At 42.2% G+C, this 27,958-nt stretch overlaps 1 protein-coding gene across 2 annotated transcripts in view; it reads left to right on the top strand.

Moving 5' to 3' along the window:
* Window positions 1-27,162, top strand: part of USP12 (ubiquitin specific peptidase 12) — a 77,892-nt gene extending 50,730 nt beyond the window's left edge. Inside the window, exons 3-8 of one of the 2 annotated variants that reach the window (XM_079902871.1) lie at window positions 8,270-8,499; window positions 12,003-12,079; window positions 12,193-12,276; window positions 18,916-19,113; window positions 21,852-21,930; window positions 23,894-27,162. In XM_079902871.1, the coding sequence (XP_079758997.1) occupies window positions 8,270-8,499; window positions 12,003-12,079; window positions 12,193-12,276; window positions 18,916-19,113; window positions 21,852-21,930; window positions 23,894-23,995 (770 nt within the window). In that variant the 3' untranslated portion in view covers window positions 23,996-27,162. The remainder of the gene's footprint in view (window positions 1-8,269; window positions 8,500-12,002; window positions 12,080-12,192; window positions 12,277-18,915; window positions 19,114-21,851; window positions 21,931-23,893) is intronic. The other variant, XM_079902870.1, reaches the window with a different exon arrangement.
* The last annotated feature ends 796 nt before the right edge of the window (window positions 27,163-27,958 follow it).

Raw genomic sequence — 27,958 nt, 5'->3', positions numbered from 1 at the left:
GTGCACTTGAAAAGAAAGTGTATTCTACCACTTTTGGGTGGAATGTTATATAAATATCAATTAAATCTATCTGGTCTATTGTGTCATTTAAAGCTTGTATTTCCTTATTTATTTTCTGTTGGATGATCTGTCTACTGGTGTAAGTGGCGTGTTAAAAGACCCTACTGTTATTGTGTTACTGTCGATTTCTCCTTTCATGGTTGTTAGCATTTGCCTTATGTGTTGAGGTGCTCCTATGTTGGGGCATAAACATTTATAATTGTTATATCTTCTTCTTGGATTGATCCTTTGATCATTATGTGGTGTCCCTCCTTATCTCTTGTAATAGTCTTTATTTTAAAGTCTATTTTATCTGATACAAGTATTGCTACTCCAGCTTTCTTTTGATTTCCATGTGCATGGAATATCTTTTTCCATCCCTTCACTTGCAGTCTGTATGTGTCCGTAGGTCTGAAGTAGGTCTCTTGTAGACAGCATATATATGGGTCTTGTTTTTGTATCCATTCAGTCAGTCTGTGTCTTTTGGTTGGGGCATTTAATCCACTTACATTCAAGGTTATTATCGATATGTATGTTCCTATTACCATTTTCTTAATTATTTTGGGTTTGTTTTTGTGGGTCTTTTTCTTCTCTTGTGTTTCCTGCCTGGAGATGTTTCTTTAGCATTTGTTGTAAAGCTGGTTTGGTGGTGCTGAATTCTGTTAGCTTTTGCTTGTCTGAAAAGCTTTTGATTTCTCTGAATGTGAATGAGATCCTTGCTGGGTAGAGCAATCTTGGTTGTAGGTTTTTCTCTTTCCTCACTTTAAGTATATCCTGCCACTCCCTTCTGGCCTGTAGAATTTCTGCTGAAAAATCAGCTGATAACCTTATGGGGATTCCTTTGCATGTTATTTTTTGTTTTTCCCTTGCTGCTTTTAATATTTTTTCTTTGAATTTATTTTTTGTTATTTTGATTAGTATGTGTCTTGGTGTGTTTTTCCTAGGGTTTATCCTTTATGGGACTCTCTGTGCTTCCAGGACTTGGGTGACTATTTCCTTTCCCATGTTAGGGAAGTTTTGGACTGTAATGTCTTCTCATATTTTCTCAGACCCTTTCTTTTTCTCTTCTGGGACCCCTATGATTTGAATGTCGGTGTGTTTAGTGTTGTCCCAGGGGTGTCTTAGGCTGTCTTCATTTCTTTTCATTCTTTTCTCTTTACTCTGTTCCACAGCAGTGAATTCCAGCATTGTGTCTTCCAGGTCACTTATCCATTCTTCTGCCTCAGTTGTTCTGTTATGGATTCCTTCTAGTGTATTTTTCATTTCAGTTACTGTGTTGTTCATCGCTGTTTGTTTGTTCTTTAGTTCTTCTAGGTCTTTGTTAAACGTTTCTTGTATTTTCTCAATCTGTGCCTCCATTCTGTTTCTGAGATTCTGGATCATCTTTACTATCTTTACTCTGAATTCTTTTTCAGGTAGATTGCCTATTTCCTCTTCATTTATTTGGTCTTATAGGTTTTTACCTTGATCCTTCACCTGTGACATATTTTTTGTCATCTCATTTTTTTTTTTTTTATGAGTGGCATTGTGTTCCTGTCTTACTGGTTGTTTGGCCTGAGGTTTCCAACACTGGAGTTTGTAGGCTGTTGGGTAGAGCTGGGTCTTGGTGCTGAGCTGAGGACCTTTGTGAGACCTCACTCCAATGAATATTCCCTGGGGTCTTAGGTTCTCTGTTAGTCCAGTGGTTTCGACACAGAGCTCCCACCGCAGGAGCTTCAGCCAGACCCCCGCTCGTGAACCAAGATCCCACAAGCCACGTGGGGTGGCAAAAAAAAAAAAAAAAAAGTAAAAAATAAAATTAGAGTAGGAAACTAACAGATATGTTAGAAAGACTATAAAAATAAAAATATAGATGAATCAGCAACCAGAGAGTACATCAGTACCGCAATAGTAGAAAAAGAGGAGGAGGGAAAAGGAAAAGAAAAGAAAGAAAAGGAGAAAAAAGAGGGGGAAAAGCCATTGGCTGTGGAGGGCGGGGCCTAAGCAAGGGCGAGGTTTGGGTAGTGGGTGGGGCCTATTCTTAGGACCCACAGGACTGGAAAAGGCCCTGGGGCTGTGGGGGGTGGGGCTTAGGCGTGTCCCCAACTCCTGGTCTCAGAGGGCCAGAGACCTCACCTGGGAGCCCAGCAGGCTTCCTGGGCTCGAGTGGGCGGGGCAAACGCTCTCCTCTCCTCTCTTGCTCCTCCCACCTGCCTCTCCTGTTCTCCCCTCGGCCTCCCTCCTATGCCCCCCGGGACCAGTGCGGCCAGGGGAAGGGGTGGGCCCTGGAGGGCAGAGGACCGGCCCCGGGAGCCCAGCAGGCTCCCCGGGCCGAGTGGGCAGGGCACACGCCCTGCACTCCTCTCCCTCTCCTCCGGGAGGGTCCCTCCCATCTGCCTCTCCTGCTTTCCCCAGCCTCCCTCCTGGCCCACGAGGCCTGGAGGGGGCTTTGGAGCGGGGGTACCAGCCTGGGCGCTTAGCAGGCTTCCCGGCGCAAGTGGGCCAGGCCATTGCCCTCTGTTCCTCTCCCACTCCTCCCGAAGGGCCCTTCCCGCCTGCCTCTCCTGATCTCCCCGGCCTCAGGGGCGCCGATCCTGTCTGGCTTCAACTTCTCCTCCCGCTTCAGTCCCCCCACGTCCTACCTGTTCACTTGGGGGTTCCTCTCGTCTCCTTGGGCGTCAAGGTCCCCACACGTGGCTGGCAGGCACCCTAGTTGGGAGACGCTAACTCGGCATCTTCCCACACCGCCATCTTAGAATGTATTTTCTGGAGTGTTCTTAAATCAGTCTCCTTCCATGTTATGTTAAAAACTTCCCATTCTGTATTCCCAGTGGATGTTAGCTCTATATTGTTTTAACCACTATTGCTTTATATTACTAATCATTTAGATATCCCTTGGAAAGAATCTATTTTAATTTCAGTAATGGATTTTTGTTTTTAAAATTTTCATTTATGTTACCTATTCACAGCAGAAGACACTATAGCACTGTGCTCCTGCACGTGGTGTGACAACAGGTGCTCCATATGTATGTTGTCTCTGATGACGGGGATATTTGCATTGCATTAATGATTAAAAGCTTAGTCTTTACTGTGTTCCAGGCACTGTGCAGGAATTAGGGATAATGAAATGAGACAGACCTCTGCCCTCATGGGGCTGACATTCTAGCGAGAAAGACAGACAAACAGTTACGTAAGATAATGTGTCATTGCTACAAATAAAAGTAAGCAGGGCAAGGTGGTAGAGGATGAGGGAGTTGATAAGTGGTGTGAGAGCAGAGATGTGAAGTGAGAGACAAGTCATTTGAAGATCAGAAGCAGGGTTGTTCCAAGCAGGTAGGACAGAAACTGCACTTGCCCTGAGTGCTTGAAGGACAGCAAGAAAATTACTGCAGGTAGAGAGGAGTGAGATGAAGGTCAAGTCAGAGAGAAGGAAGGGCCAGGCAGCTCCCGGTTTATTGTGAAAAGGCCACGGGAGGCCCCTGGAGGGCTCTGCTCTGCATCAGAAGGTCCCCTGGCCGCCGGGGGCCTGGCGGCAGGAAGGGGCGCCCATGGGCAGCGCGAGGAGAAGCATGGCGACTGGCCGGGAGACCCCTGCAGTCGTGGAGGTAGGAGACGAAGCCGTCCGCTTATGACCATTGACTCCTGTCAGCTCTCCCTTGTTTAGAAGAGTTAACACACAGGTTTGTGACCTAACCAACTGAGTTGACGCAGCTGGATCATCTAAGGAGGACTTGAAGTCAGACCAGCTGGCTCGAGGCAAAGTGCATTATTCACGTGGTTGTTTGGGGCCAAGTTTATTCTTCTCATGTCGTCTGAGCTGTTCCAACCCCTGTTGTCTGTTCCTTCATTCATTCACTCGAGAAAGGTCAGGCACGTCTAATGTGCGGCAGTACTGTTCTGAGTGCGGGGGGTACAGCAGTGAATGCAGGAGGAAGGGTGCTGCTTCTCAGGGAACCTGTATGTGCACAGCAGCATTTCAGGTGCTATGCAGAGACACAGATACAAAAATATAAACACATATTCAAGTATTCGTCCTCCTCAAGCGAGGAAATAACTACTTGTTCACAAATAACAGCTATGAAATAGATTTTAGTAAATAATTTCTTATATTCATTAATCCTTTTTCTCCAAAAGAGCATGAAAGGTATTTTGTATGATGAAAAGCGTAGCTATTTCTGAATTATGAAGAAAACTTACTTTTAGGCAGTGATTCAGTTTCCCTCTTTTATTTTTTTTGCATTGATGTTACAGCTGTACCAGGACTTTGATAGCTTATACGTTTCATATACGTTTATTTAATATTGACATTGTCTGTCTCTCCCGCTAGACTGTCAGTTCCTCAGTGTCGGGAGCCATTTGTTTCTATGCACCTTTGTAGTCCGAGGACTTAATCCAGTTCCTGGCACATCGGGGGTGCTTACTAGATATTTGTTGGATGAGTGAATGCATGAGTGAATTTGTTTAATTTGCCAAAGCAAGTTTGAAGTCCGCCTTGCCCATTATGCTGCTTTGCAGAGAAGAAAGCCACCCAGAAGAAAGCTAAGGGTTTAGAAATTAGATATAATACAGTTTACAGGGACTGTTGTGAGGCCATTTAGTCGATGATGTTTGGATGTTTACGTGGTCTTGGTTGATGTTTAAAACTACAGTGGCTGCTCGTAGTTTAGGCTCTGCAAGGTTCTGGTATGTTCGGTTTACTATGTTTATAGAAAATGGATGATAATATTTAAAATATTTTAACAAAATAGAGTATTTTCTGATTTACTTTGCATCTCATTTGTAGAGCATTCAGGTCAATTGAGGTATTTCTTTGAATATGATGTCATTGTTCTGTATTAAAGGAACATCCCCCCCCAAAAGATATCTTTTAAAAAAATCTTTTAAAAAAATAAAAACATTTGCATATTTCTGCTTTACAAAAATATTTGTTTTGAAAAACATGCATGTATGCTAAAATAATTTAAGAGGGAAGAGTGAGTCTAGCTTGTGGCATTAAGCCGTCATGTAGCTACCCACTGTGGTGAATTATTCATCCCTCACCCTAACCAGGCCCTTAGCAGTGGTTACAAGTCTTTTTCCTGGCCCTCTCCCATCATCCCTCCCTCTGTATTCTCCATGACCCCCCAGTCTGTTTCCACTTTGTTCAAGACCCCGAATTGCCTCTAGCATAATCTCCCTGTAGTCCTCATCTTAGTGGGCCTCCTGAGGTTGGTGATTCTAGATTTGTGACCTGGGGAGGGGTGAGTGAGAGATGGAAGCTCTTGGTCTTTGAGGGGCCCCATTCACGTCCAGGAGCTGCCTGGACACAGAGCAGGTTAGGGCAGGAGTCGGGGTGGATGGAGAAACCATGGGTCAGGCCATTAGTGGGCGAGGGGAGGTTAGCCATGACCACAGAAGGGTGAGGGTTAAGGGTAGGATGGCCAGATCTTATGCGCTTTCTTGATTGAGGGAGAGTTTTTTTTTTTTTTTTTGCGGTACGCGGGCCTCTCACTGTTGTGGCCTCTCCCGTTGCGGAGCACAGGCTCCGGACGCGCAGGCTCAGCGGCCATGGCTCACGGGCCCAGCCGCTCCGCGGCATGTGGGATCCTCCCAGACCGGGGCACGAACCCACGTCCCCTGCATCGGTAGGCGGACTCTCAACCACTGCGCCACCAGGGAAGCCCGAGGGAGAGTTTTTATATGCAAGTGAAAGTGTAGTGGTTTAGGGGTGGCAGCAGGAAGTTAGAAGATGCCAAAGGTTGAAGAAATGGGGAGTTTAGAACAGAAAGCAGCTCTTAGTAGGAACAGCAGACAAAGGGTTGCAAAAGAAGAAAATCCCAAGGATGAGGAAGGAAATGAGGTACAATAAGTGGAGGCTGGGAGACTGGGGGGAGGGGCAGGGCGGTGTTCTTAGGGATGGAGGTTATTGCCATGAGAGGCAAGGGGAAAGGTCGTTGACCTCAGTCATCTCAGCCTTGGCATAGACCGGTCCATTGGCGGCGCCACCTGAGGGTTCCGAGCACGACCTGGCTTGATCTCGGAGACGGAGAGGATGGCCGGAGGGTTTGCAGAGGTGCAGGCGTCTCACGGTGTGGGTGGCGTGCAGTGACGTCTGCCGGAGCAGGTGGTGGGAGTGGTGTCAGATGCTTTGGATCCACTGTCCCTCGTGGGCAAAACCCAGAAGACACGCAGTACAGCAAATTAAAGATCAGTTAGAAGTTAAGTCCACATGGACTAATGCAGGGACTCTTAGGACTCAGGGCTTTTATTGTTCTTAAAAATAACATAGGGAGTTTGTTTAAGGCTAATCAAGCCCCTCAGGACAGACTTATGGCAGAGAAGTGAAGTGTGGCTCCAGGTGCAGTCCTGCATCATCGTGCTGGCCTGTGACATGCCCGTGGCCAGAGGTGGAGCCACAGGATGGAGCAGACAGTCCTGCTCTAGCACCTGCATCTTAAATGTGATACTTTTCAGAGGTCTTTTTGACACCTAGATTAAAATCATTATTTTCTTTTAATGTTCATGAAAATGAATATTTTCACTTGCTCCCATTTTATCTTTATAATAACCTTGCAGAGGAAGATGGCATTCCATTTTAGAGACAGGAAAATCAAGACCTTTTTCATTACAGTGGGGTTGAATGTTTTTTCATGTGTTTTATTTAAACTTTTGAGTTTTGTTTCTATAAATTGTTGATTTCAAGTCCTTTGCCAACTTTATATTTTCTGTTGTGTTGAGATAAACTCTTTATATTATATGTTGAAGATGTTAATAACTTGCAGGTTTCACTGTTTTTAACTTTTTCAATGAGTTCTAATGCATGGAACTCAGTTTTACGCAGTCATGTCTGTAGCTCTTCTAAAATGTAATTTTTTAATTCCTTTTATTTTAGGAAGGCTCTCCTTAAATTTTCTTCTCAATTTCTATTCTATCGTTTAAAAAACTGTAAACTGTGAACTTCCTGGCACTTATTAAATGTTTACGGAAGCTCTGAAGGTGAAGCTTCCTGACTGGGTGGTCATCTGAGTGCGTTTTGTTGGCTGGACCGCGGGCGCCTTGTGTGGCCAGGTGGCCCCGGCTGCCTGTGTGTGGCTCGCTGGGGCCGGATGGCCTGGCTTGAATCCGGGCCCTGCCGCTTCCTGGCAGTGACTTTACCGCTTGATCCCCTTTCCTCGCTTGTGAAATACCGTTAACAGCAGTGTCACAGGGCATGAGACCCTGCCCCTGAAGTCCTTCCTCTTCAGGCTCAGGGTGCGTGATGCAAGCACAGGTCAAGCACTTAATGTTAGCGACCCTCAGGTTTCCACGACGTTTACTTATTCCTGTAACTACAGGGAACGTTCCACAGAGTTACAGACCTCACATTTGGAAGGGGCCTTAGAGATTCTCTGGATTAAATAGGTAGTTCATGATGCCTTTGTTCCCTAAGCCTGACTGCACGGCAGAGTCACCTGGAGGAGCTTTGAAAAGTGCAGGTTCCAGGCCTCATCTCTGACTTAATCAGAATCTCTAGCATGTATGGCCCAGTATTTTTTAATGTAAACAACTTCCTCTGTGGTTCTTATGCATTTGCGTTGGCACTGCCAAGAGGTTGTCCAGCTTCTACTTTAAAACTTTCCATGTTGGGACTTCCCTGGTGGTGCAGTGGTTAAGAATCCGCCTGCCAGTGCAGGGGATGCTGGTTCAATCCCTGATCCAGGAAGATCCCACATGCCGCGGAGCAGCTAAGCCTGTGCGCCACAACTACTGAGCCTGCGCTCTAGAGCCTGCGAGCCACAACTACTGAGCCCACGTGCCACAACTACTGAAGCCTCCGCGCCTAGAGCCCATGCTCTGCAACAAGAGAAGCCACCGCAGTGAGAAGCCCGCGCACCGCAACGAAGAGCAGCTCCCGCTCGCCGCAACTAGAGAAAGCCCGCGCGCAGCAACAAAGACCCAATGCAGCAGCCAAAAATAAAAAAAACTTGCCATGTTGTAATATTTGTGGAGTAATGGATTAAATGAGTTAATAAAAAGCCATTGTTTCTTATCTCCTCAGTACATTATGTGTGAGGATAGGTTTTGCTCTTTTCTCATTGATCTATTAGTATTCTTTTAAAGATTCTCTTTCATCGTAACTTTATTTTCTCCAAATTCAGTCATAATGTGTATATGTGAAAGATACCTTACTCTAACAGTTCCAAACATTTTACTTAGCTCTGATAGAATACTATTCTTTTTTAAATTTAGTTTTTTAATGAAGTTATTAATTCTGAAATATGCTTATTTTCAGAGCTTTTTGACAACTACATGCAGCAAGATGCCCATGAATTCTTAAATTACCTACTAAACACGATTGCCGATATCTTACAAGAAGAGAGAAAGCAGGAAAAGCAAAATGGTCGTTTGCCCAACGGTAATATTGACAGTGAAAATAACAACAGCACACCAGACCCAACGTGGGTTCATGAGATTTTTCAGGGAACATTAACTAATGAAACCAGATGTCTTACTTGTGAAACTGTAAGTATATCATAAAATGTCGTGTAGAACAAATCTAATCCATTATATTCAGTGTTCTTTGGGCGTGAGAGATGCACTGGGAGGTTGTAATCCTCAGGTGTAGAGTAATGACTGCGACAGATGTGCCTCTCAGCTGTCCGCTGGTTAATAGTGAATACTGAGGTGGCAGAGAAGTACTTGCTGCCGTTTGAACTATTTGAGTTTGTTTCACTACAGGAGACCGTAGAGCCATATTCTGGAAATTATAGTCTTAGTTGAGCTCGTAAAACCTACAGGTCAGGGAAGTATATTAATCTGTTGCCCCTTTTCCTACAATCATGTTTGTTGTTTATGGTTGGAATAACAACTGAAGCCTACTGCGCACACTCAAGGAGGGAAACTACCCACTTGCCGGGTAGTTTGTAAAGATGAGCAGTAGGTAAACCTCTTGAAAACGATTTACTCGTAGGGTTGGATAACGCAGGCCTCCTGTTAAGTTCTTACCTTGTTCTCCTTTGACGAATGAAAGGTCAGACTCTTACTTAGGCATCTTTATCCAGTTCTGCCAGTGACCCCTTTACAGCACAGCCTCCTCTCAGCACAGGGTCTGGTTTTAGAGTTTAGTGGTTTGCATCGCATGTGGTCACCATGCTTCCTTTAGCCTCCTGCAATCTGGAACATGTTCATAGTCTTCTTCTCTTTTATGATACTTACATTTTTAAAGACTGTGCCCCTCCCCCTTTTAATCTAACATTCCTCGTATCAAGTTTGCCTGATGTTTCCTTCTAATTAGATGCAGGTTGTGCATTCTTTTTTCTTTTCTTTTATTAATTAATTTTTTATTTTTGGCCGCATTGGGTCTTCGTTGCTGCACGCTGGCTTTCTCTAGTTGTGGCAAGCGGGGGCTACTCTTTGTTTTGGTGCGCGGGCTTCTCATTGCGGTGGTTTGTCTTGTGGAGCACGGGCCCTAGGCACACGGACTTCAGTAGTTGTAGTTGCAGCACGTGGGCTCAGTAGTTGTGGTGCACGGGCTTAGTTGCTCCGTGGCATGTGGGATCTTCCCGGACCAGGGCTCGAACCTGTGTCCCCTGCATTGGCAGGCGGTTTCTTAACCCCTGCGCCACCAGGGAAGCCCCGGTTTGTACATTCTTGGCCGGAACAATTCATAGTTAATGTGTCCTCGTCAGGATATCACATACAGGCACACAGTTCCTTCTGCCCCTCGTTGGTAAAATTAATTTTGATCTCCGATTCACGATGTTGTTCAGTTTCTCCACTTCATAATGACTGTTTTTTATGCCCTTGTAACTAGTAGGGAGACTGTGGGAGACACAGATATTCTTGTTCCTCATCAGAATCTCCCCCCAGACTTAGCATTCACTGATGATTTTTGCCCAATCCAGTCTTTACTGAGATGGTTGTACTGCTAGTTTTTAGTAGCAGAGGAGAGTAGCGTGGTCAACTGGAAAAGAGTCCACAAGCTAGAAAGGTAAGGGAAATGCTTTATGGATGTTGGAAAGAATAACATAGTCTACTCAGTTAACTGAATCAGATAAACTTATACTGGCAGAGACTAATAAGGAACTCTTTTTTTTTTTTTCTTTTTAAATAGATTTAAGAAAAATGGAGTGGAAAGTACAGAGAGTTCCCAAATTGCCCCCCTCCCCACTTCCCCCTAATGGTAACATCCTTGGCATTAGTAAGGTATATTTGTTGCAGTTGATGGGCCAATGTCGATACGTTATTATCTGAAATCCATAGTTTACTTAAGGGTTCATTCTTGGTGCTGTCTGTTCTTTGATTTCTCTTTGTTTTGACAAATGTATAATGATGTGTCAATCACTACAGTATCCTGCAGAGTGGTTTCACTCTGTGCTCCACGGATTCCTGCTTCGCTCCTCCTCAACCCCTGGCAGCCACGGGTTGTTTTACTGCCTCCATAGTTGTGCCTTTTCCAGATGCCATGTGGTTGGAATCGCAGAGTGTGCAGCCTTTGCAGATTGGCTTCTTTCACTGAGCAGTGTGTATTTGAGGTTCCTGCATGTCTGGTCCCAGCTTGACAGCTCATTTCTTTTTACTGCTGAATTACGATTTATTGTCTGGAGGTACCGGAGTTTATCCATTCACCTACTGAAGGACATGTAGGTTGCTTCCAAGTTTTGATAATTACGAACAAAGCTGTTATGAACGTGCATGTGCAGGTTTTTGTGTGGGCATAACTTCTCAGCCTCTTTGGTTAGTACAGCGCTGAGCACAGTTGCTGGATCGCGTGGTAAGAAGAGTCTGTTTAGTTGTGTGAGGAGCTACCAGCGTGGCTGCACCATTGCGCATTCCCGCCAGCTGTGAGTGAGAGTTCCTGTTGCTGCACATCCTTATCAGCGGGTGCTGTTGTCAGCGTTTTGGATTTTAGCTGTTCTATTGTAGATGTGTAGTGGTGTCTTGTTTTAATTTGCACTTTCCTGATGACATATGATGTGGAGCATCTTTTCATGTGCTTGTTTGCCATCTGTACATCTTCTTTGGTGAGGTATCTGTACTGGTCTTTGACCCATTTTTAAAATCAGGTTGTTTGTTTTCCTGTTGTTGAGTTTTAAGAGTTCTTTGTATATTTTGGATACCAGTCCTTTATCAGGTGTGTCTCTTGCAGAGATTTCCTCCCAGTCTGTGGCTTGTCTTCTCATCCTCTGAACCGTGTCTTTGGTAGATGAGAAGTTTTTAATTTTAAGTATTAAATTTTAATTTTAATAAAGTCCAGTTTTTTCCTTCATGGAAATGCTTTCGATGTTCTTTAAATGCTTTTGGTGTTGTATTGAAAAGTCATCACAAACCGTCAACGGGTGCAGAGTCGTTGCGAGTGGGAGGCCCCGGGAACCGAGTCGGAGGTCCCTCCCATTGCATCGCGTCGTCTCCTTGCACGTAGGAAAAGTGATGACTAAAGTTCTGTCCTACTCCAGTTCAGATGAATAAATAGTAACTTCATTTTTATAAGATGATTTATTCATAATTCAAACAGAACATTGTTCAATTTTGGGGGGAAATAAAAGAAAGTCATAAGTGAAGATTACAGTTTGGCATTTTGGGCTAAATTTTTTTCTTAAATGATAAAACAATATACAGATATCACATCCTTTGCCAAACATTCTCATTCAGTCTTGGCCTTTTTTTTTTTTAAGAAATAGTGTATATGGTACAGTTTGTTTTATGCTTCACAGTATTACCAAGATTAGGGGAAGTAATGGAATTTCACATCACAGTAGCCTTTGCCAGTAAGCAGTCACAGGTGCACTTTGGTGTTTTACCTCTACGTATAATGAAAGTTACTCATTCAGTGTCCTTTTGAATAACTTGGGGGAAAAAGGATTCTTTATATACTTAATTATACTTAATAATACTAATAATAGAGTGCACTTAATTCTATCATTTTGGAACAGTGATTAAAGAAATCAAAGGTTGTAAAGCAATTATACTCCAATGAAGATGTTTATAAAAAAAAAGAAATCAAAGGTATTTCCCTATTTTTATAGATAAGCAGCAAAGATGAAGATTTTTTAGACCTTTCTGTTGACGTGGAACAAAACACATCCATTACTCACTGCTTAAGGTAAGTGCAGAGTTATTTATTTTGACATGTAATGACTGTCTTTGGGTTTAGAATATTTTTAAATGAATACATACCTTTCTGGTCTAGACAGAATCATTTTGTGTTTTACACAGGGGTTTTAGCAACACAGAAACTCTATGCAGTGAATACAAATACTACTGTGAAGAGTGCCGCAGCAAACAGGAAGCACATAAACGGTAAGTCAGCGTGTTTGACATTTATAGCGATTCTTTGCCAGTGCTGTGGATGGGCTTTTCTAGCTGAAAGCGATCTAGGACAATTTGCAATGAGAAAACATTCTTTCTTTTATCACCAACAGCTCAGACTCATTAGGTAATTCCTAGATAAACAGTATTCAACTCTGTACCCTCAGGTGACTTTCTGCATTTAGTGACTGTTTAATAATCATAAACCGATACAGTTAACATATTTTGCTTTGAAGCTTTCTTGATTATGTAAAGTTTTTCTTGGTGAGGAAGGATGAGGGGAAAGTACTTTACTCACCCTCACCCTAGTTTCCACTGTTCCTACATGGCGTTTTGTACCTTCTCTCAGTATATTATTATGAAGACGGTATTTTGGTATCAAGGAATTGAATCATCATCATCATCATCCTGATTATTTTACTTTTTAGTTTGAATCAAACTCAGAAAAGTTGCGTGAACAATACTAACAATGTGTTTTTTTTACCCTAAACCATTTGAGAGTGAGTTCCTGATATGATGTCCCAAGATCCTGGACACTTGGGTAGCTGTTTCCTACCAAAAAGGAAGTCTCCTATGTACTGTATCCATCCAGGTCAGGAAAGTAACACTGATGTGTTACTGTTATCGTAGACCTTATTTTACTGTCACCAGATATCCCAATAATGTCCTTTATAGAAAAAAGGATCCAGTCCAGAATTACACATTGCATTTAGTATTCATGTCTCTTTAGTCTTTTTTACATTTAGAACAGTTCCTTAGTCTTTTCTTGACTTTCCTTATCTTGGCACTTGGAAATTACAGATTAGTTATTTTATAGCATGTTCTCCTTTGGGTTTGTCTCATGTTTCTGTATGGTTAGGTTCAGGTTATGTATTTTGGGCAGGAATCACACAGAAGTGATGCTGTGTTCTTCTCATTGTGTTCTTTTAAACGGCACACGATTCTATAATATGTGTCAGGTGTCAGGGTTCCTAAGACACTCCTGGATTTGGTGATTGACTAGAAGGACTTGCAGGACTCAGCATGTATAGTCGTGCTCACAGCTGAGATTTATTACAGGGAAAGGGGACAAGTACAATCAGCCCAGGGGAAGCCAGGCCAGCTTGCAAGAGTCCTGTCCCCGTGCAGTCACACAGACGTACTTAGTTCCTCCAGCATCAAATGTGATAACACGGGAGAAGTGTTGTCTCCCAGGGAAGCTCCTTACCAACTCGGTGGCCGAGATTTATTGGGGGCTGGACACGTAGGCATCCTCTGCCTGGCATGTGCCAAAATTCCAGCCTCCCGGAAGGAAAGCAGGTGTTCAGCATAAACCATATGATTTGCACAGACAGTTCTCAGGGGCATCGAGACACGCTTGTCAGTTAGGAAACGGTGGGGACACCCCCCAATCAAGTTCCCAGATGTTAGCCCAGGAGCATCCTCGCACCCGGCCTTTCCGAGGACAGTCTGAGGCCTGCTCTGGGACTCTGTCTTGCACATCCCGTGACTGGTACTGTTCTCTTTGGACACTTGACTGAGGTGCTGTCTCCCAGGATTCTTCACTGTGAAGCTGTGCTTTTCCCCAGTTGTAATTCATATGTATTTTGAGATTGAAAATTTGATGAGAAATGGGCATATTTACAGTTTTTTTCATTTTTTAAATCTCAGTGAGAACTCAGAGATTCCTGTTTTATCCCGTGGGTAATGATTGTCTCGTTTATTTTCATGTTCACATTATCCCGATTTGGCCAGCAGGAGCCCCTTCCCGCTGCCTCCTGTGTCTTTTGCCCCGTCCCTTCGTTCTCCAGCCCCTCTTTACTCTGTAGTGCAACAAGATGTCCAGGCTCGCTTTGTCCCTTCCTTGCCGCCCACGCTGGTACCAGCCGTTTCTCGAAGGAGCCCTGGTTCCTTTTAGGGGGAGAATAACGTTTAAAAACCAGGACCGTGGTATAGGTGTGCTCGTTGCCGTTGCCGTGTCACTGTTCCTGGGCCCACTTAGTGAACAGAGCTGGAGGACATGTGTGCTCGTGTGTGTACATATGTACACACATTTACATCTGTGCTTATTTATCTGTTGGTCTCTCTGTATCGAAAAACCACAAATTCACAACAGTACCTCCAGTTTCATCCAACACCATAGGGTTTATTCTGGTTTTCTCCTTTTTAATATTTGTAAGCCCCTCCTCTGACAGTACAGATTGGCTCCCATTATCCTTATATATTTAATAGTTTGGTCAGTGCCCCTGTAGGTAGCCAGGCTTATCACCGCACCCCTGCCCCCCAGAAATAAACCTGCATCTGTATGCTCAATGATCTTCAACAGATGGCGGTGGGAAAACTGGGTATCCACATGCAAAAGATTGAAGTTGGATCCTTACTTCATACCATTCACAAAAATTAACTCAAAATTGGTTAAAGACCTAACCATAACTCCTGAAACTATAAAACTCTTAGAAGAAAACATAGGGGAAAAAAAAGCCTCACGATGTTGAGTGTGGCAGTGATTTCTTGAATATGACACCAAAAGCACAAGCAACAAGAGCAAAAACAGATAAATGGGACTGTATCAAACTTAAAAACTTATGTGCAACAAAGGAAACAACGGAATGAAATGACATGAATGGGAGAAAATATTTGCAGAATATTAACAGAATGGGAGAAAATATTTGAAAACCAGATATCTGATAAGAGGTTAATATCCAGAATATAAAGAACTCACACAACTCAACAGTAGAAACCACATCACCCAATTAAAAATTGGGCAAAGGACTTGAGTAAACATTTCTCCAAAGATGACATACAGATGGCCAACAAGCATATGAAAAGATAACATAACTAATTATCCGGGAAGTGCAAATCAAAACCACAGTAAGATACCACCTCACATTAGTTAGGATGGCCACTTTCAAATAAAAAGAGAAAATAATGAGTGTTGATAAGGATATGCAGAAAAGGGAACTGTGTATTGTTGGTGGAAATGTAAAATGTTGCAGCCACTCTGGAAAACAGTGTGAAGGTTCCTCAAAAGTATTAAAAATAGCATTAAAAAAAAATAGCATTACCGTATGATCCAGCATTCTGCTTCTAAGTATATATCCAAAAGAACTGATAACAGGATTTTCAAAGAGATATGTGCATTCCCATGTTCATTGCTCTAGTATTTACAATAACCAAGAAGAGGTGGAGGCAACTTAAATGTCTGCTGACAGTCACACATGGTCATAGGTCATGTTCCCCTCACCCCCAGCACCATGTGCCCCAGTTAGTCGTGCTTGACATTAAGTTTATAAGAGGAAACTGTGGAATTTTATGTACAATTATTAAGCTTTTCTGTGTGGTCAAGACTTGCCCTTTTTCTTTTCTAATATAAAAATTTAAAGCTATAAATTTTCCTCTAAACGCTGCTTTGGCTGTGTTCCCACAAATTTTAACATGTTGTATTTGCGTTATCATCCATTTAAAAATCTATTCTAATTTCCCTTGTGATTTTGTCTTTGTCCCATGGATTATTTAGAAGCATATAGCTTAGTTTCCATATTTCAGGGGGATTTTGCTATTTTTTGTTTTTTAATTTTTGTCAGGAAAATATATCCTGTAATCTCTGTCTTTTGGAAGTTATTGAGACTTCTTTCATTGTCCAGTACATTAATGAATGTCCAGTTGTACTTGAGAAGAACACATATTCTTCAGTTTGAAATGGAGTGTTCCATAAATGTTGATTAGATCCGTAATTTGGTTGTTCATACCTTCCCTATTCCTACTGACTTTTTTGGTTAGAGAAGTCTGTTAAAGACTTTACCTCTGTGCATTTATCTGTTTATTTCTTTAATTCTATCACATTTGGTACTTGGTACTTGAAGATTGTGTCCTCTTGATCAGTTGGCCCTCTTTATTATGGAATGTCCTTCTTTTTTGTTTTTGGAATGTCCTTCTTTATCTCTAGTAACACTCCTTGGCTTGGGTTCTACTTTGTCTGATATTAGAATCAGCCAGAGCCAGCTTTGCTGACTTTGTTAATGTCTTTTTCCATCCTTCTACTTTTTAAAAATAGTTTTAAATTATGATTAGATATTATCTAATTATAATTAGATAATAGGAAGGTAAATACCTCTTACGTTAGTGCAAAATGAACACACCTTATTGTTTTAAAGATGTAAAAGCAAGAAAATGTAGATCATAAATTCATCCAAATTTTAATCATTGTGTAGTAGGTAAATGCCATTTAAAAAAATCTAAATGGAAAATTAACTTATAAGTCAGTTTACAGAAGATAAAAATCAATGTCGGGGACTTCCCTGGTGGTCCAGGGCTTGAGACTCTGTGCTCGCAATGCAGGGGGCCCGGGTTTGATCCCTGGTCAAGGAACTAGATCCCACGTGCTGCAACTAAGACCCGGCACAGCATGCATGCGTGCATGCGTGCATACGTAAATCAATACATTTAAAAAATCAATGTCTATTTCAGACTTTAACTAAAAAGGAAAAAAAAGTTCTCTGTCCTCCCGTTTTTTTCTTTAGCATATTTGTCTTTTGGAGAAAACGTTACATACTGAGACCACTTTTTTAACAACAGTGACAGAGATCAAGAGCTCCCTAAGGTCACCTTTCTCCACACATGTTTGAATGGAAGGAAAACCAGAATCCTATCAGTTCTTTGGTGTGTTGGTGGAATTGGTGTTTCAAGCAGGAAATGAACTTCTTAGTTCTTCCTTCTGCTGCACAGTCTCCATGATGAATTGGACTCAGCTTATGTATGTGTTCATTTCTTCCTGAGCCATTTCAGTATGAGAAGAATTTTGTGAGATAGTCTCTCATCATCTATAAAATGTGGCTCCACAAATGTTTGTGTTTGACTTTATCCTGTGTCTCTTCACAAGTGTTGGGTTTCCTCTGGGAAGAAGTGCTGCTGGGAGGATTCGTGTTCCTCCCGTGTTGTCTGATGGGGCGTGTTTTATAAGCCAGCGTTTGGACATGTTCTGTTTTCTCCATTTGGGCCTTTCCCCCTCTGCTCTGGCTTCATTTCTAAAAGCACATTTTTCCTAACCCCCAGGCCATATCTGTCTCCTCTTCCTCATCTTAACTGCCTGTGTCTAATACACTACTAACGTATTTAACACTTAGAAACATCCTTGTGGGTTTGCACCTCACTGGACATTTTCAAAGGATGGTTTGCTTTTATTGTTTTGAAAGAGTTTGTTTTAGCAGCTCTGTACCAGTTTAATTGAACATCTGATGTTTAAGAGTTGGATTACTGTATATATAAATATATATCTTGACTTTTTTACTTTCCGTAACTTTTTCCCATGCCATTTAGAAACTTTCAACAACATTGTTTGAAGTTGTAAAATACTCTGTTGTGTTTGTATTGTAATGTATTTCAGCGTTTCATGTTGTTGAATAGCTAGGATTCTCCTACTTTTTCACAATATAAAATAACTCCAGAACTGAATTCTTCTCAGAAGTCTTGTATTTGAGATGATCTATTTAGTTTCGATTACTGAGGCAAAGGCCGTAAAGGCTGTTAATTCGTATTGCTAGATTGCTTTCCAGGAACGATTAGGTTTTACATTTATTTTCGCTAATGTTTTCCAAAAGCCAGGTTAATAAACACTTCTGGAATAATAAGCTACCGCACCACATTTAAGACCTGTAGAATGCAGATCTAGAATGATGCTGTAAAATGAGTTGTTTTCACTTCGTTAGAGGCAGAGGTTTAATAAGTTTCATTTTTTAATCATGAAAAGTGTTTTGCTTCACTGAACACACACAGAATTCAGTTCTGTAGTGTTTGTCAAGTACCTACGTGTGCTAGGTGGAGAAATATAATAAAAGAGATGGTTCCTGTCCGTCCGGAGTCCAGACCCTAGAAGAGAAAGACCCGTAATCATCTAAATGTTTTATAGTGTAATAAACTGTACAGATATGAAGTGAGCGTGTAAAGTGCTGATGGAGGGTTGAGGAGAACAGCTATTTGCGCCAGAAGATCAGGCGTCGGCGCTGAAGTGAAATGGGGGAGCAGAGGCATCTCGGGGAGAGGCTGCCCGGAGGGGTCCTTCAGGGCGTTGGGGGATGGGGAAGCCCGTGCTTTACAGGTGAAAGCTTCACTCCTGCGTTTCCAGGTTATTTTGTTCCCTTTCCAGGATGCACGCAGCCACCGCTCTCACTAAGGAGCTGCTCCTTGTCTCTGGCAAACGCCTTTAATGGATGGTCTTTAATGCTTTTCTCGCTGTCCCCTGCTCTGTCTGTTACTGAATTATATAGCTGAATAGAACAAATGGATCTCAGCCTCCATTCACCTCCGAAGGAGTGACCGGCCTTAAGGAACTGGTTTTTCCTGCGGCTGGCACAGTGACCTATATTTCAGAAGTACAGAGTTCTTAATAAAGGAATGTACCATCATATCTCTTTGGGAGCCGTACCGAGTGCTGTGTCAGATTATGTGGTTTGGTGATGATGGGGGGCAGGGGCCGTCTTAAGACTTTCAGAATTTTGCTTTGCTAATACAAAAGTCATGGGTAGAAATACGCAAAAGTGGGCAGTGCCAGGCTTTGAAAACTATCAACTGTTACTTGAATCGTGAAGTTTGATAGTTCTTTTAAGGACATGGTGAACGTCTTATGAAATTTTGTTTTCATGTTTATTTTAACAGGATGAAAGTTAAAAAGCTGCCCATGATTCTAGCTCTGCATCTGAAAAGATTTAAATACATGGATCAACTTCATCGATACACAAAACTTTCTTACCGGGTCGTTTTTCCCTTAGAACTTCGTCTATTTAACACTTCAGGCGATGCAACCAATCCTGACAGAATGTACGACCTCGTGGCCGTCGTGGTTCACTGTGGAAGGTAACAGGGCCGCGGGCCATGGTGGCAGGATGGTCGGTGGTGGGCAGGTGCGCGCACAGGGTGCTCGTGAGCCGCTCAGATATGCAGGCCCTTTGGAGGTTTCCGTAGCCCTCGGTGCTGTAGGACGAAAATAAGTTTATTTCAAATGGATATTTCAGATGCATTTTACCATTTCATTCTTAAAACCTTTACATATTAAAATAGTGTGTTATTGCCTGGATTTGATACTTGTTCTTATTATTTAAATATTATTCTGGGAACTTTAAGTCCTGTGAGTTTTTCGTTTCCTTTTTTCTTGATTATTGGTAAAAAAAAAAACACTGCTTAAAGCGATTTTACAAAATAAGTTCTTTCAGAGATTAATTGGATATGTTCATCATGTTAATGATTGTGAAAACGCTTTAAAAGGTTTTGGAGATAATCTTCAAAGATAAGCTTTCTGATTTTATAAGTCCGTGTGTTTGTTTCCTGTTAGCCAATAGAGTGTACTATCTCATCTATAGATCTTAATTTATAGAATAGCTCAAAAAATTCTCAAACCACAAGAGTGTCACATAATCAACATTTATATTTGGAACATACAGTCTTCATTGACTGTTTAGAATTTCCTGTAATAATTTTATTTTTTATTTATTTATTTTTGGCCACACTGTGCAGCTTGTGGGATCTTAGTTCCCCGACCAGAGATGGAACCCAGGCCCTGGCAGTGAAAGTGCCGAGTGCTGACCCCTGGGCCTCCAGGGAATTTCCTCCTGTAATAATTTTAAAACAGGTCACTCATCCTTTTCCCCCTGGCTGTTGCAAACTTGTACTAACAGCGTGTTGTACTCCAGCCTCTCCTTAGCTGTCCCTCCCTTTCCCAGCTTTCTGCTCAGAATATGTCAGGACAGCTGGGAGGGAGTCCACTTCTGTCACAGTCTTTAACCTTCATGGTCTGTGTCAGCCCATCTCCTGCCTCTTATCCTCAGCAGAAATCTTTGTTTTCCATTTTCGGAGCATTATGTTTCTAAAGAAAGAGTGATGACATCTGAACAGAGGAAAACAATATCGGGTACCTTACAGAACCCTGGTGTGATGATCAGACTGGAGGTTTATTTTAGCATTAAAAGTGGTGTTTTTTTTTAAGTTTTGAGGTATTTTCCTCTACAGTGAAAAAGTACTATCTTTGTGTCATTTTGTCACCTAAGATATTCATCTCAACTATGGAATCAAAGATCTGAGGAAACTTGGAGGCAGCTTATTCTTATATCTGAGGTTGCTACTTTTAAAATAGTATTCACCATAAAGAATAATCTGTGTTGAAAATTACTTCAAAGTCTGTAATATAATAATTGTGGTAGAATTATAATTTGATTTTAAAAGTATATATAAGCTTTTATAGTGAGTCATACTTAAACTGGGAGAGGTTAAAAATCTTTGACGTGTTCTTTGTAAAGAATTTCTTTTAGGGACTTCCCTGGCGGTCCAGTGGTTAGGACTCTGCGCTTCTGCTGCAGGGGACACGGGGTTCGATCCCTGGTCAGGGAACTAAGATCCTGCAAGCCACGAGGCACAGCCAAAAAAAAAAAAAGAATTTCTTTTAAAAGAAATAATCCCACCTTTATTTTTACATTCTTCTAGATTTCTGTATTCCAGATTTGTTGAAAGTGAGATGCAGAGGCAATTATAATAATTATAATGGTGCTAAGAGTTAAGTACTTAAAGCTAGCACTAATAATACTAAAAAAAAGTCACTTGTTTAAAGAAGTTTATGAAGTTGGAGCTTGATTTCAGAGCCCAGGATTCGATATCTGTACTTTTTCAAGCATCACATGGAATCCTTCCTCGAGAAAAACTATTGCCGAGGGTTGAGACTCAGAAATAACTACGTGCGTTGTTTTATAGTTTAATTCAGCGTGTTCTGCCTGTGATCACCTCTCCTCCCCCCAAAAAAATGCTAGAAATTTTTATTTAAATCTTTTATAGAAGCATATTGGAAAATCACTTCAAAAATAATAATTTTAGGGCTTCCCTGGTGGCGCAGTGGTTGAGAGTCCACCTGCTGATGCAGGGGACGCGGGTTCGTGCCCCGGTCCGGGAAGATCCCACATGCCGCGGAGGGGCTGGCCCCGTGAACCGTGGCCGCTGAGCCTGCGTGTCCGGAGCCTGTGCTCCGCAACGGGAGAGGCCACAACAGTGAGAGGCCCGCGTACCGCAAAAAAATAATAAAAATAAAATAAAAATTAAATTTAAAAAATTAAAAAAATAATAATAATTTTAGGGCTTCCCTGGTGGCACAGGTTGAGAGTCCGCCTGCCAATGCAGGGGACATGGGTTCGTGCCCCGGTCTGGGAAGATCCCACATGCCGCGGAGCGGCTGGGCCTGTGAGCCATGGCCGCTGAGCCTGCGCGTCTGGAGGCTGTGCTCCGCAACGGGGGAGGCCACAACAGTGAGAGGCCCGCGTATCGCAAAAAAATAATAATAATAATAATTTTAAAAGGCAACAAAGAATTTTATAGTATAGCTTTATATAAAGAGAATACTGGTTATATCTCTCAGAGTAGAGTACTGATTATTTGGTCTTAAAATTGAATGCCAGTTCAGATCAATGTAGCTTGATCTTTTGGGGGAAAGAATAGGTAAGGAATATTTTTATCTGTTTCAGTTTTTCTACTTTATAAAACGTGGAATATAGGGCATAGAAGAGCAATGTTAATAAACTTTGTATAAAATTAACTTTTATTTCTCTTTGTTTCAGTGGTCCCAATCGAGGCCATTATATTGCAATAGTTAAGAGTCATGATTTTTGGTTGTTGTTTGATGACGACATTGTAGAAGTAAGTAGTTTCCTAATTTCTTGTTTTTCTTCAAAGTTGTGTGTGTATTTTGCTCTTAACTTTTTCCTTCCAGCTTCTCATTGTATATGACAGGTCTTCAGATTGTAGTCTAATTTCTACTTCTTGCTCCCTAACATCCAGTCCCATTGCTGTAATGGTCAGCTAACCTTTAAAATGTTTAGAGGGCTTCCCTGGTGGCGCAGTGGTTGAGGGTCCGCCTGCCGATGCAGGGGACACGGGTTCGTGCCCCGGTCTGGGAAGATCCCACATGCCGTGGAGCGGCTGGGCCCGTGAGCCATGGCCGCTGAGCCTGCGCGTCTGGGGCCTGTGCTCAGCAACGGGAGAGGCCGCAGCAGTGAGACGCCTGCATACCGCAAAAAAAAAAAAAAAAAGTTTAGAATAGGCACTTCCCTGGTGGCACAGTGGTTAAGAATCTACCAGCCAATGCAGGGGACACGGGATTGACACCTGGTCCGGGAAGATCCCACGTGCTGCGGAGCACGTAAGCCTGTGCACCACAACTACTGAGCCTGCGCTCTAGAGCCCGTGAGCCACAACTACTGAGCCCGCCTGCCACAAGTACTGAGCCCGCATGCCACAACTACTGAAGCCTGCGTGCTTAGAGTCTGTGTTCCACAACAAGACAAGCCACCTCAATGAGAAGCCCTCACACCTGCACAGCAACCAAGAGCAGCCCCTGCTCGCCACAACTAGAGAAAGCCCGCGTGCAGCAACGAAGATCCAACACAGCCATAGACAGATAGATAGATAGATGAATAAATAAAATTTTAAAAAATGTTTAGAATAAAACAAGGGAAATCTTTCAACAACAGAGCTAGTTTAAAAAGAAACACTAGGGCTTCCCTGGTGGTGCAGTGGTTGAGAGTCCGCCTGCCGATGCAGGGGATGCGGGTTCGTGCCCCGGTCCGGGAAGATCCCACATGCAGCGGAGTGGCTGGGCCCATGAGCCATGGCCGCTGAGCCTGCGTGTCCGGAGCCTGTGCTCCGCAACAGGAGAGGCCACAACAGTGAGAGGACCGCGTACCGCAAAAAAAAAAAAAAAACACTATTAACAAAATAACTTATTGAGCTATAAGGCACAGTAAAGCATGCAAATTTTAAACAACTTAAATTTTTACATGTGAATGCGCGCCCACACGTAACCGCCATCTAGATCAAGATATAGTATATTTTCAACACCCCAAGAAGCTCCCTTATTCCTCCTCCTGGTCAGTACCCACAGCTTTCCTCCCCTAGCCACCATCCTCTGGAATCCACTATTTTGAATTTTACTATGTTACTGTGATGAATTTTGCCTGTGTTTGAATACGAGGGGCTCATCCAGTATGACTGCTTTTGTGTCTGGCTTTTTCACTCATCAGTACCTGTGCAACTCAATCTTGTTGCCTGCAATGGTAGTTCTTTCTTTATTGCTGTCTGATTTTCCATTGTACGGCTATACCACGTTAGAAACTTGACTTTTTGTCCATTGTTGACTATTACAAATAAAACTGCCTTGATTATCCTTGTACAAGTCTTTTGTTGGACATAGGCCCTCATTTTCCTTGGGTATATTGTAGATTGAACCATATGAAAGAGCCATTTTTGTAGGTCCCAAATGGTTGACAATTAGTGGTTTCCTATAGTTCAGGGTAGAATAGAATTGCTGGGTCACACACAGGGTGATTGTATGTTCAGCCTTAGAAGATGATGCTAAACATTCTCCCCAGCGTCTGTGCCATTTTACGTTCCTCCCCGCTATGCATGAGAGTTGCATTTGTTCCACGTTCTCACCAGTACTTGGCATCGTCCGTCTTTTTAATTTAAGCCATTTGGGTTGTGCAGAGCTGTTTTATGAATGAGAAAATGAAAGGCATTATTCTAAGAAAGCTTGAAGATTTTATTGGATTCAAGCAGTTCAAAGAGCTTGTTTTTGTACTAAAGTTTGTGTTTTGCCTCACAGAAAATAGATGCACAAGCTATCGAAGAATTCTACGGGTTGACGTCAGATATCTCAAAGAACTCTGAGTCTGGCTACATCCTTTTCTATCAGTCCCGGGACTGAGGGAACCGCGATGAAGAGAGACCTTCTGCCTCATTTCTTCTCTGGTTATTTGGGAAAGGATCAAGCACCAGTTTTCCAAGAAAAGAGAAATGCAGGGAGCTCAGGGGGCAGTAGCACACTTTGCACACAGTAAAGCAAAGACTGGATTCACACGCTCTTCCTACCGTGGTAGTTGATTGATTTGCTCAGGTATCATGCTGTCTGCACAGTTCCATACAACGAGGCAGTGAAATCAGAGATACCAGCTCCTCTTGTAAAACAGCCTTCCAGTAATTGACATGCATTTTCTCTTCATTAATTGCACCAGTAATGATTGAACTCCTTGGGGGTGCAGTAGAAAGAAAAGGAATCTGTGAGGTTGTACTGACAATTGCAGGAGATGATGTTGAACACACTGCATACATTTGCCTGGTTGAACACATCGAGAAGCAATACTGGGTGGTCTTTTCAAGCGTAAACCAGAAATACTTTTGGGCCCAACACTTGCAGTTGCCTTCCTGATGTAAAGAAACTAACAGATACTAGAATCCAGTGTCAGGAAGACAAATACGTTTGCTTCTCTGAAGAAGCTTATAATAATATACAGTATATGTATATCTAGGGAACAGTTGGTCAAAAGTGGCTTTTTGTTTCCCCAAGGGGAAAGACTGGCTTTGTAATTATAATTTTTTTCCTTATTTATTTTACTTAAAACTGGTAGAGTCTAAGTATTGTATGAAGTGCCCATGATTCTGTCGTAAATTTCAGCATATTTTTATTAGTTTTTGTCAGTTTAACTAATCCTTTTGTTTCTGTTTTTAAGGTGAATTTTAAACTCTGTTTTAAATCATAAGTTACCTTAAGAAAAATAGCAATGAGAGGAGGTACATACTCTTTTTCGGGAGGAACTGATATCTCTGGCTAAAGATTTGTCCTAGTTGTCACTTATTTCATTCAGTTTTAATTTCAGTAAACTTAAAAACTATCCCAAATTCCCTGTCATTGTGGAATGATCTAAGAAGTCCTGGTGCGGTGGTGGTGTGCGGCCTTGCGAGTTCGTCAGTGCTCTGCTTCAGGTTGAGGCCACATTTGGAAAACTCATGTCATAGCAGCTACGTTACTTTCAAATGTTCTTTATCCTGGAACGAAGTGATCCATCCCAGCCCCAGCTCCTGGAGAGCTAACAGACCCTGTGAGGGTTACATTTTAATGAGGTCGACCAGAAGTACTTTGAAAGCAAGTCTTTTTTTTTTTTTTTCCCCTTCCACCTTTACAGATGTTATTGGAATTTAACTTTGTGTTTAAGACTTCATTCTGTTGGCAGTTTCAAGAAGTAATATGTGTGATGCAAGATGTACGTAAACCGTTGCAGTTGACACTTTGCCATGCATCAAGAAGTTGTCTGACAGTGGCCGAATGTAACTTGCTGAAAATAATTGAATATATATTCAAGATAATAGCAATCAGGCCTTAGATGTTCTTTATTCATGTTTTCTCGAGGCAGGAATCTTTTTCTTTTAATCGTTGCAATTTCGTAAACTTATTTTACTAATACTGTTGAACCTGAAAAACAAGCAACAAAAAAATGTTTTGTCTGCTGCTATTATTAACATTTATTATCTGTATCTTTTAGCTCAGGAAATGACTTCACCTGTTCGTTCCATGGATCGATCTTTAACAGGGTCACTTAGCTAATGGGGCTGTTGAAACAGATGTACTGGGAGAAAATGATGATATATTTTGACAGATTGCTTTTTAATAGACAGTTTCTAAAGCCTTGCCCTGGCTGGAGTGGTTCTGGTACAGATTATATGGCCTGCCTGATCCACCGCCACGGCACAGAGAGTCACGACCAAGAGTGTGGGCAAGGTGATAGCCGCGGAGGTGGAGGCATCTTTTATTTTGAGGGCTTTAGCCAAATTGTCTTGGAATTTAAAGCGCAATTTCTGCAGCTTTTAGTATGGAGACGAGGAGTAACGTGAAGCTGAACCAGTTTTTCCTTGCGTTGGGCCACAACATGTATGAGAAAGAGAGATGAAGTCATTTGCATAAAGGTACAGCATTGGGATATTATGTTGTGTTTGTTTTTACATTTTGCATTTAAAAAAACATACAGTGAAGTAAAAGCCAAGGTTAGATTTCCTATTAAAGCAAGTTCTAGCGTTGTTTTTGAGTTCCATGGTAGTCACACACTGTTCACATCTACACCCTGTTTAATAGGATGACTTGTCAGGAGGGGACGATGGGGTGACGGTTGTCAGTTTTCTGCGTACACTCTGAGTGCAGCTGCATCTACGTAAAATGTCTTGAAGCTTCTCAGAAATACAGTATACTTTAAAAACATGTAGGGTTAGGGTCGGGGGGGAAAATGCAGATACAGTAAGTAAGAAAAGTGACCCATATCGAACGCGTTGTGAGGTTGTGTGCTGGTCCGACTGATGGAACTGAGGGGTGGGTTTCAGTTGTAAATGGTGGCTGATTGCTGTCTAACTGTGTACATGTATGTTGGGATGGCTATCCCATATTTTGTATATTGGAATACAAATTTCTATAAATTATCATAACTGAAAGTAAATATTCTAAATTAAGTCTCACTTCTAAGTCACATGGCTTCTGTCTTGGCGGCTTTACCTTTTAAAGTTGGCTCGAGACAGGAGCCCTGAGACTTTGGGCAAAGAGAAGAGGTGAGGAATGTAATATATGGGTCTCGTCGCCTCTAACCATCCGTGTAGGGTTTTTTCTTTCCTTGACGGCAGTAGAAAGACCTCACTCCCATAACTTACTACTCTTGATACTTTCTTTAAAGCTACTTTTCAATAAAGATTCTCTCATGAGGTATTTACCTGGGAGTTGGGAGGCTAAGGCGCTCAGGTCCTGGCTCTTCAGTGAATTTAACTGTGTGACCTTGGGCAAGTCACTTAACCTCTCTGTGCTTCAGTCTCCCTATCTTGTAAAATGGGAGTAATACCTACCTCACAGGGTTGTTGTGGGGATTAATTAGATATAATGTCTGTAAAGCATCTAAGGTTCTTGAAGAAGGCGCTATATAAATACAAAATAATATCTATTAAAGTTGGTTTATTTGTGCTTGTGGGGTTTTGTGTGTTTTTTCCTTTTTTCCTCAAATGCATTTGCAAACTAGAAGTACTACACACTTCGGACACTGTGTTACTGGTTTTGCTCAGAAGTTACTACTTTTGTGACCCAAAGAGATTTTCCCAGAACACATCCCATTTGTGTAAAATAGCATTCCTTACGTGCCTGCGTGTTTCTTCAGCACGTACCTTGCATTTATTTGTCTTTATTTAGTAGCATTGTCCTTCCAAAAATCCCAAGTTTAGAAATGTAAACTTAGAATCTCAGAGGGCAAGGTATCTTAACAGTCACTGTTGCTAGCACCCCTCCTCCCTTCCAGGGTGGTACTTGCTCCTGTAAAATCAGCACTTGAACTTGAGAACTTGAAGCTTCGTCAGCTGTTGAGTGACTGCTGTTTATTTATCCTCACCATTCTTGGGAACCCTGGCCTGGAGGCGCTCTTGTTTATTCACGTCTCTGAAGGACTGTTCTCAGGGTGAACACCGTACCCGTAGGTGGGGAACTGAGATAATCATCTGTATCATGTTGAACTTTGAGTAAATGACACTGTTTTCAAGAGTTTTTCGTGGACTGTTGAAAAGCCAAGACCACCCCTCCCGTTTTCCAAGTTCTCTTGTCTTCCAGTACCTGTGCCTGTTATTTGAAAGCCCTTCCTCTTCTCCTCATTGATGTGTTTTCTGTGATAACCCTTTTTTTACATCTCCAGAGCTGCTGAAATAGCCCATCATTTTTGAGTTGAGCATGTGATAGGCCCTGGACTCAGCATTTTACGTTTCTTAAAGCTTCATCTTGAAGACAGTGTCTATGAGGTTCATTTTACAAAAGAGGAAACTAAGGCTTTTCAGAGGTTAAGTGATTTTTCCCAAAGTCACTCAGCTGGAAGGTAGT

Source organism: Stenella coeruleoalba, assembly GCF_951394435.1.
Source record: "Stenella coeruleoalba genome assembly, chromosome: 18".
In the NCBI taxonomy this organism is placed as follows: Eukaryota; Metazoa; Chordata; class Mammalia; order Artiodactyla; family Delphinidae; genus Stenella; species Stenella coeruleoalba.
Note: the sequence above shows the minus strand (reverse complement) of the source record. Positions and strands in the feature narration are given on the sequence as shown.